This window comes from Bufo gargarizans, chromosome 6 (assembly GCF_014858855.1).
Source record: "Bufo gargarizans isolate SCDJY-AF-19 chromosome 6, ASM1485885v1, whole genome shotgun sequence".
Taxonomy (NCBI): domain Eukaryota; kingdom Metazoa; phylum Chordata; class Amphibia; order Anura; family Bufonidae; genus Bufo; species Bufo gargarizans.
In genome coordinates, this window is record NC_058085.1 from 70,613,762 (window position 1) to 70,624,134 (window position 10,373).

Consider the following 10,373-nt stretch of genomic DNA (forward strand, 5'->3'; position numbering starts at 1 on the left):
CAGCTCCAGTAAATTTTCCAGGCACCAATTAAAACTCCCAGAGGAATCTGTCAAACCGATGATGCATTTTCACTGTAAGGTTTCTCGTTTCATCTTAAATGTGTTGAGAGAAGCGCTGTAAAAATTGCTCGTAGATGTAAAATTCTAAAAATGTAAATGATTCATAGCGGTGACAAAATGCAGGCTTTGCCGCAGATAAAATGGTTTTACTGCTTAAATAATACCGTACATCACGGCTTTGAGCAGAGCGTGCACAGGCCTCATTAGAGGCTTCATTTCAGGCAGTGAATTTTAGCCAGCGTTAACATGCAATTTATTATAGTCTATTTTTGGTGAATAATTAAGCAGTTTTAAAGCTTAGATACCTTTACTTCCTCTTCATATTGTTCATCCAGAGTCATATCCGTTTTTTTTTTCTGTCTTTTTTTAGACTGAAGATCTTATTAAAGCACTGCAAGATCTGGAGAATGCCGCTTCTGGAGATGCTGCTGTTAGGCAGAAAATTGCATCCCTTCCACAAGAAGTTCAGGACGTCTCCTTACTGGAGAAGATCACGGGTAAGACCGTCTGTCTCGTAGGCTGCCTTGAACCTTTCTCAGCAGCTTTCACAATCCTGCATAGACTTTCTTTTTGCAGATGTCTGGCCTCCGCAGTGCAGGATCGCCAGACCATGCTGCCAGCACTAATACGGAGATAGTTATATTCTTTCCAGGTTTTCTGGGCTGTGTAACCAGAATCATTTTTTTTTGAACGGCCTGGTAAATTTGTGTATACATTTTTCAGATAAAGAAGCAGCAGACCGTCTGTCCAAGACCGTAGATGAGGCTTGTCTCCTACTGGCAGAGTACAACGGGCGGCTGGCGGCAGAACTGGATGATCGACGGCAGCTGGCACGGATGCTGATGGATTACACACAGAGCCAAAAAGAGGCTCTAAGTAACAAGGAGAAGAAGCTGGAGGTACGGACACATGTGCATGAGGCCTAAAGGGGTTGTCCAATCTGGTCATATCGATAGGACCTCTGGCACCCGCTACTCTTTCAAGAACAGGGCCCCACCAGTGTGAATTTTTTTTGTCTGATAGTTCCAAGAAAGATCTTTCGTTCATAACCCACTTTCATTGACCGTGTATGGCAGTTTGGACAACTGTAATGGCCAATATGGACCAAAATGTGTACGGCCGTGTCTGCGACATGTTAGTTTGTTCAATTGCTGTTCAGCCATCAACCAACTTCCATCTAATGTGTATGGCCACCTTTAAAGGTCCTCTGTCAGCAGATTTGTATCTATGAAACTATCTGTGTGCTTGGCAGCTGAAGGCATCTGTGTTGGTCCCATATTCACATGTGCCCGCGTTGCTGAGAAAAATGGGTAGGAGCAACGGGGGTGTTGTCTTTATACTTGGAGGCTCTGCTGTCTCTGCAGCTGCCTACTGCACGGTGATTGACAGGACCAGGCGTGATGAGGTTAATCCAAGTGCAGAGGGCACGGAAGGGACACACATGAACATGGGACCAACACAGATATCTTCAGCTGCCAAGTGCACATGTAACAGGTCGGCCAGTGTCATAGGTACAAATCTGCTGACAGATGTCCTCTAAATGAGCCATGCTGATCACCATCCAGGGCGCTGCATATTGGGCACAAGAGCAAGCCAAACAGCAAAGATTAAAGGGGTTGTCCCACAAAAAGAAAAATCTACATTTTTCAAACCAGCACCTGGATCTGAAGACTTATAATTGCATATAATTAAAAATGTTGTATCGCTACCAAGATATTCACTTAAATCTATCTGTATAGCGCCACCTGCTGTTTTCCCTTTTTCTAAATTCTCTGTCCATCTCACGGAGGTGGACATACATGTTCAGTTACATCCGTCACCAGCTGCTCCCCGGAGAAAGTTCAGGCCCCACTTCCATCCAACAGTTGCTCTAGCAGAGCAATTGTAGCAATGAATGAGGAGATCTCTGGATCCATGCGAGGTACAGGGCTGGTCCATTTGAAAGAGATTCTCATGTACTACAAAGTTTGGTGATCATTTTTTGCATTACTCATTGGATAACCCTTTTAAAAGATCCACCCATGCAAATAGTAAAATTATGTCAAAAGGAGCTTCTAGCAGTCAGAAATGGCAAGTTTGGTAAGTGTTCGTTGCAGCAGATGTCAAAGGTTCAACGTAACATTTGGACATTTTGTAAAGTGAGCGTCTAGAATTGACAGAAACCTATAAACACGCCTGATGTCTGTGCGTTTCAGCATGCTGAGCGCTCCATAGAGCCGTATGGCTGTGAAGAACTCACGTAAGCGCTCAGGCATATCGCTCTGCCCATGGGACATACTGCTTAGCGGAGTCTGGATCCTCCGTTCCCAGCAGACCCATACCATGTTTGATGAGATGACAAGCAGTGGGAAAGTGGTGGGAGGCTGGAGGAGTCTGACTAATAAACCAAGCATCACAGAGGACACAGTGTTTTCGAAGGAGTTGTTTGAGGGTCTGTGTCACAGGCTGCCAAAAATTGTGGGTTAATAATGATGCATTTCCATGCAAGAACTTTTTCTGGCAATTACCGATAATGCAAGGTTTGGTAGCCTTTAAAGGAGTTGTTCAGGATTAGAAAACCCGCATCCATGAGTTGTGTCGGGAACTGCGAGTCAGTTCTATTAAGGTGAACGGGTTTAAATTGCAGTACCACACACAATCTGTGGCCAGGAGTGGCGCTGTACATGGAAGAAAGTAGTTATGCTTTATTAATTGACCCCTTTAGTTATATAGTAAGTAGGTGCAGGTTGGAAGCATTGACAGGAACATATCTGAGAATGAAGAACATTCATGTAATGAGTCACTTGAACATTTTGTGATCAACCTAGAGGCCTAGAATGGTCTTATTTTACAGACCTAAATAGGGAGCAAGGTGCTGCTAAACACCTTTTGGCGTTGGCCTGTCTACTACCAGAAACCCAACTACCTGGTCCTTCTTTCCCTCAATATCTGCCCCAAGACAGTTAGGAGACCCCCATAAACAGATATGTTTGCCCACTTTAGCCTTCACCTCAAGTTCATAAACCTTCAGTCCCTTATTTCTATAAATGTCATCCTTTGTATCCCATATCTGATCCAGAAGTATGAAGTGTGTGTGTGGGAGGCATGTGGCATCAAGGGACTTCCATAACTGTAAGGTACAATAAGAGCCCTTGAACAGGTCTCGTCTTCCGTACCTGTACCCAGCATGAAGTCATTTCGAGAATCGAGAGTCTTCACTGCCTGTACCCATATTGCCAATCCATACCCAACAGGGTGCAACACTCTACACTGAGTCCTACTGGAAGCCGTAGTCACCGATTGCTTGGGTGTATAAAATGCTTGACATTATCTAAGCTTTTCTTGGAGTTTGCCTTCTTCCTGAGGTTAAACTTTAGCCATTTACAACAGTTAGGCCTCTTTCACACGGGCGTTGCGGGAAAATGTGCGGGTGCGTTGCGGGAACACGTGCGAGTGCAATACATTGTAATGCGTTTTGCACTCTCGTGTGAAAAATCGCGCATGTTTGGTACCTAAACCCGAACTTCTTCACAGAAGTTCGGGCTTGGGATTGATGTTCTGTAGATTATATTATTTTCTCTTATAACATGGTTATAAGGGAAAATGATAGCATTCTGAATACAGAATGCATAGTACAATAGTGCTGGAGGGGTTAAAAAAATAATAATAATAATTTAACTCACCTTAGTCCACTTGATCGCAAAGCCGGCATCTCATTGTGGAGGAACAGGCATCTTATTGTGGAGGAACAGGACCTGTGGTGACGTCCCTCCTGTCATTACATGATCTTTTACTATGGTGATTGATCATGTGATGACCGGAGTGACCTGTTACCACAGGTCCTGTTCCTCCACACAGCTAAGATGAAGACAGAAGGAGATGCCGACTTAGCGATCAAGTGGATTAAGGGGAGTTAAATTATTATTATTTTTTTTAACCCCTCCAGCGCTATTTTACTATGCATTCTGTATTCAGAATGCTATTTACCCTTATAACCATGTTTAGGCTACTTTCACACTTGCGTTCAGAGCGGATCCGTCTGGGGTCTGCACAGACTGATCCGCTCATATAATGCAGACGATGGGATCCGTTCAGAACGGATCCGTCTGCATTATATATAAAAAAAATAATAATTCTAAGTGTGAAAGTAGCTCGGACGGATCCGTCCAGACTTTACATTGAAAGTCAATGGAGGATCCGTTTGAAAATTTTGCCATATTGTGTAAACTTCAAACGGATCCGTCCCCAACTTCAAACGGATCAGTTTCCCTCCGCACGGCCAGGTGGAATCCCGAACGCTGTAAGCAGCGTTCCGGTGTCCGCCTGCTGAGCGGAGCGGAGGCCAAACGCTGCCAGACTGATGCATTCTGAGCGGATCCGCATCTACTCAAAATGCATTAGGGCTGGACGGATGCGTTCGGGGCCGCTTGTGAGAGCCTTCAAACGGAACTCACAAGCGGAGCCCCGAACGCTAATGTGAAAGTAACCTTATAAGGGAAAATAATGATCGGGTCTCCATCCCGATCGTCTCCTAGCAACCGTGCGTTAAAATCGCACCGCATCCGCACTTGCTTGCGATTTTCACACAACCGCATTCATTTCTATGGGGCCCGCGTTACGTGAAAAACGCAGAATATAGAGCATGCTGCGATTTTCATGCAACGCATAAGTGATGTGTGAAAAGTACCGCTCATGTGAACAGCCCATAGAAATGAATGGGTCGGGATTCAGTGTGGGTGCAATGCGTTCACCTCACGCATCGCATCCGCGTGGAATACTTGCCTGTGTGAAAGGGGCCTTAACCTTTCATTTGGGGAGTTTTGTAAATGTTCTCCAGTCTTCATTTGGCCTTTGCAGCTCCTGTGTATCACATTGCACTTCAGGCTGCAGAATACCATTTTGTGCTAAATCTTTCAGGCGAGCTCTCTGAAAGATCGGTCCTGTCTTCTCTTTAAGAGAAGCTGAATCATATATCGGATCATAATCAACTTTAATTTGATAATAGCTTAAGGGCTGGAGACCGATGTTTCAGAGAGCTCGTCCGATGGAGTGAACAGCTTGCTATTAATTGTGATACATAGAAGCTGGTTAAAAAATGATTTTTTTAACTCGTAATGCATACAATTCAATAAAAAAAAAAAATGTCAGTGGTGTAAGGATAAGCTGCTGCCATATCTCTCTGGGGCATCTGATCTCAGGTGTGAACAAAGTATCGGCCTTGTGGAAATCCAACATGCCCAGCCCAAATGCTATCATCAGAGGAGAGTTAGGCCCCTTTCACACGAGCGAGTATTGTGCGCAGATGCAATGCGTGATGCGAACGCATTTTGACCCCGCACGGAATCCGGACCTATTCATTACAATGGGGATGTGTACATGTACGTTGGTGAATGGAGCAGCATGGTTGCTAAGAGATGTTGTTTGTATGCATTCAGCTTTTTATCAATCGCGTGCAAAATGCATCAAAAGGTGTTCCACCCGCGCGATAACAACTGAACACGATCGCTGGCAAAACTAAATGACTTTGCCTGCAAAATCACGCATTTTTCACTGAACGCATTCGCAACGCATCCGGACCTAATCTGGACACGCTCGTCTGCAAGGGGCCTTAGGAGAAATCAAAATCTGCATGTTCAGCCAGTAATTATTTAATACAGGGCTCATCCATCTCAATCGCTCCAGTTGTGCAACTAAAACTCCTAGCATGCTCCATTACACTGCAAGTGTGCATGCTGGGAGTTGTAGTTTCCCGATAGCTTGAGTGTTGGACGTTGCTGACTCCTGATGTAATGTGTGTGGGCCACCTTCACTATATCTCACCATGCTTTCCATCCAGTGTCAGTTACATTACACGTCTTCGTTTTCTCTTTATATCGAGATCATTATCTCATTGGATGTGTTTGACCTCTCATGCACCTCACCCTCCTTCCATCTGTAGCCCTGCCAGGCGCACATACCTGTACCGTGGCTCATTGGCAGCCGCCCAGACTGGGGGTAATCTGGGTTTCATCCATCAGCGTGTCACCTGTAATTGAGTACAGTTATTATAATTCCTCCTCTGCTAGCATGGAAGTATCCAAACCTCCAAAATTCTCTGCATTGAATCCGGAATGGAATTTATTTTTCAAGCAATTCTACAGCTTCTTTCAGTCAGACGTTTCACTTTGGGATGTTCTTGGCTGTTCTTTAAAGTTCAGATGATTGGCTTAATTATCTGCTGAAGGTGTGGAGGATTACATGAGCATACATATCTTCACGTGTGAAAAGCTTTGGCTTCCAGGCTCGTTTTCTGAGTACGTTCATCTAGTGAGACCTTAGAGGTCCCACCTTTCGGAACTTTTTGCACATCGGTGATCATTTGTTGGAAGGTGTTTTAGAAACTTGATGCTCGTGGGTAGTGTCCTACATAGTCTCTTCTTCGTAGCTCAGCCATAGCCACAGTGCAGCCATAGCTCCCAAATCTGCACGGTTTGCAGATAACTGGCCATTGATTGTTAGTGGGCACACGATTTGCCTGAAACTGTGTGGTCATTACCAATTAGTAACCAGTTGACAATTCATTTGTAGACCCCGTGGATTTGGGTCTCTTGGTTGTCTCACGACCATGCTGAATGGAAGCCACTTATGTAGTGCATTTTGTATGCAAACACCAGAAACATGAATAAATTGCATTGCTGCTATACTTACTATATAAAAATTAGAAGCTCTTTTCACACAATTTTCATCAAAATTGTGTTGAGCCCATCTACCAGCGACAAGGTGGCTTCCAACAGACGGGATTTGCCTCGCTTGGACTTTTGGCCGACCAAACTCTGGGCAATGTAGAATCCAGCTATATTATCCTCTGATTAGAAGCCCTGGGAAGGGAGTACACTGTCCAAATCAGGGCTTCTAATCAGAGTATAATATTACTGGATTCTACATTGCCTGTAGTTTTGTAGGCAAAAAGCCCAGAAGAGACAAATTTGATAATGTAGGTCCTATCCGTTAGAAGCCACCTTGTCGCTGGTAGATGGGCCCAACTCAATTGTAATCAAAAAGCTGCTTCTGATTTTTAAACAGTAAGTATAGCAGTGATGTAGTTTACATTTATCCATCTTTCTAGTAGCTGCATGTGTCTTTGTGCATGGCAGCATGCTGCTGCTACTTGTAGTCCTTGTTTTGCAGCCATGGTAGTGTGCACCTGAACCCTCTTTTTCACATTGTTTGGAGGTGCTGTTCTAAGGGTACTTTCACACTTGCGTTTTTCTTTTCCGGCATAGAGTTCCGTCACAGGGGCTCTATACCGGAAAAGAACTGATAAGACATAGCCCCATGCATTCTGAATGGAGAGTAATCCGTTCAGTTTGCATCAGGATGTCTTCAGTTCAGTCGTTTTGACTAATCAGGCAAAAGAGAAAACCGCAGCATGCTACGGTTTTATCTCCGGCGAAAAAAAACTGAAGACTTGCCTGAACGCCGGATCCGGCATTTTTTCCCATAGGGATGTATTAGTGCCGGATCCGGCATTCAGAATGCCGGATCCGGCGTTCCGTTCTGCGCATGCGCAGACTGAAAAAAAGGTGAAAAAAAATAATTGCCGGATCCGTTTTGCCGGATGGCACCGGAAAGACGGATCCGGCATTGCAATGCATTTTTTCGACTGATCAGGCATTTTTAAGACTGATCAGGATCCTGATCAGTCTTACTAATGCCATCAGTTAGCATACATTTTGCCTGATCCGGCAGGCAGTTCCGGCGACGGAACTGCTTGCCGGATCTCTGCCGCAAGTGTGAAAGTAGCCTAAGTTAGTTTTTTGCTTTATATGTCAACCTACATTTTAAAAGGGTTGTCCCACAAAAAATATTCTCCAGTTTTCAAACCAGCACCTGAATGTGAATACTTTCATAATTGATTGTAATTAAAAATTTTGCATAGCCACTGAGTTATTCAATACACTATATCTGTATTGCATCACCTGCAGTTTGGTCTTTTTCAAATGTTTCTGTCCACCTTGTTGAGGTGGTCATACATGCTCCATTACATCCATCAGCTGCCACCGTCCATATCTGCTGTTAGAAGCTGGGACAGTTACAATGTGAGACCTGCAGCAGAAAGGACACTCTCTCCTTGAGCTGTGACAGTGTGCTACTTCAGAAAGGACACGCCCTGTAAGCCGTCGCTATGAAATAAATCTAGCAAAGCAATGACCGGGGAGATCTCTGGATCCAAGTGAGGTACAGGGCTTGTTCTAACTTTGTTAGAAAGAGATTGTCATGTACTATATGATGTTTGATTTTCATTTTTTACATTAACCATGGGAAAACCCCTTTAATGTTACATCTTTCCCCCAAAATAAAATAATTTGAGTACAGTAAAAAAAAATTGCCATTTTCGCGAAACAACACTGTGTGTGAAAGCAGCCGTGCAGCACAGTGACGCTCCTCACCCCCCTTGAAAGGAGTTTGGTGTAGCTCCCAGCAGGGGCCAGGGGTGTCTCTGTGCAGAATTAATACCAAAGGTCTTATCCTTTTCAGGATTCAGGACCCCACAACGGATCAGCTTATTATGGTAGAATTTATATTTTATTTTTATTTATTTTTTTCTCCACACAGCTTTGATTTTTCTCTCTGGTTTTATGTCTCTTTAGGAATACAAGCAAAAGTTAGCCCGTGTCACGCAGGTACGAAAAGAACTGAAGTCCCACATACAGAGTCTACCTGACCTCTCGCTGCTCCCTAACGTCACAGGAGGGCTCGCGCCTCTTCCTTCCGCCGGTGATCTCTTCTCCACTGATTAGGACCAGACTCCTATTTGGGGACACTCCTTTGTCCACCCTAAGTCTTCAGTAGTCACCAGCATAGGAAGAAGGAGTGCGGAGCAGAGACTGGAAGGTTCTCCGTCGTGTGCAAGATGCAAGGTGTTCACTGCGGCCACCATCGTAGCAGTGCGTTAGTAAAGGCAGCCTAGTCCCCTCATCTCCCAGATTCCCATGTAGTGTCTGCTGCTTGTGGACAGAGCCAAGAAGACATCTCCACCTGTGTTTTTTTATAGACTTGTTTACGGAGCGTGTGCACAGATTATGCTTCTTTATCAGCTTTCTCTGGCAGCTTTATCTTTGGGGAATGGATTTGTGTTGTGCAGCGTGGCTCGTCCTTCTGTCATGTGCTGCTGGACCAGAAGAATACACAATATATAGTGTGTCATTTCCGAAATCATTGTGTCCTAATTGTGTGGAAAGCATTTACTGCTAACTTTACGGGGGGCACAAACTGCGGACACGGGATCCACCGCATTCACTTCTCCTGTAGATAGGGGATGAGTGTTGATTATGAGACCTTCAGGCTGTTCACACACATTAGATTACTGGTGACTGATCTTGATTTGAGATCCGCCAATGTCCTCATGTATATGAGGGGCCTCCTGACTCTCTCTTTGATGGCAGACCATTCTGGATTTAACATACCTGATCCTTTGGTCACGGTCTTACCTATCGCTCAGGTGAGCGTGCATGTGTTCTCAGTGAATAGGCTGCCGCTGGAAACCCCTAGAAGTGGCTTATCTCCTATGAAATCAAAGGGTCGGGCATGTTGAAATCCAGCATGCACAATCCATCTTTTCCCCAACATGCCTCCATATCTCTGCTATTGGGGGAGAGTCAGGACACCGTCATACCTAAAGGATGGGTGGCTGGTTTCATCAGAATTTGGTGGGTTTGGCCTACATTCATCTAATGGGTATGGCCACCAGTTGCAGTTCGTTACAGTGTATCAGCGTAGGTTTTAGCAATTACACTGGAATCTAAGGAAGGAGAGTACTGCTGGGTTTAGTTTAGGATTACCCAGGCCAGTAGGCTCCAACCTGTGGCTATCCCAGCAGGGAGTTGTCTTCATTTTTAGTTTCTGAAAGTAAACTGTGTTTCTGTTCACTGACAGCAAGCAGGGATCTAGGTTAGAAATTGCAGAACTTTTCAATATAACATAAGGAATAGCTGTTTGTAGAAGACTGGGCAACTCCTGGATAGTCGGATTTGACTGAACTAAACCATGCTCTTCGGGTCATACTCCTGTTCATGTGTTGTGCCAAGATAGTCTTCAGTGGGTCATCGTGTGAAAGCGGGGGTCCCCATTCACTGTTATGGAAAAGCCGAGCCAGGTGTCATCCAAAACTTAAGGAATTGTATTTTTGGTTGCTGGGTGCAAACCTACCTTTTATAATGTCTGCCGTGTTAGATTTTGACAAATATGTGGACCTTTTACCTGAGCAAGATCATCATTTCATAAAGAAGTCTTCTGCTGAAGCGTCACCGTGATGGGCAACCTGGGAAGTGACATTTTTCAGCCATTTCAACTCT

At 44.6% G+C, this 10,373-nt stretch overlaps 1 protein-coding gene across 2 annotated transcripts in view; it reads left to right on the forward strand.

Moving 5' to 3' along the window:
- RPRD1B (regulation of nuclear pre-mRNA domain containing 1B) overlaps positions 1-9,234 on the forward strand; it is a 67,478-nt gene extending 58,244 nt beyond the window's left edge. For both annotated transcript variants that reach the window (XM_044296840.1, XM_044296841.1), the window contains 3 exons: positions 431-557; positions 784-959; positions 8,670-9,234. In XM_044296840.1, coding sequence (XP_044152775.1) covers positions 431-557; positions 784-959; positions 8,670-8,819 — 453 coding nt within the window. In that variant the 3' untranslated portion in view covers positions 8,820-9,234. The remainder of the gene's footprint in view (positions 1-430; positions 558-783; positions 960-8,669) is intronic.
- Positions 9,235-10,373: the final 1,139 nt, after the last annotated feature.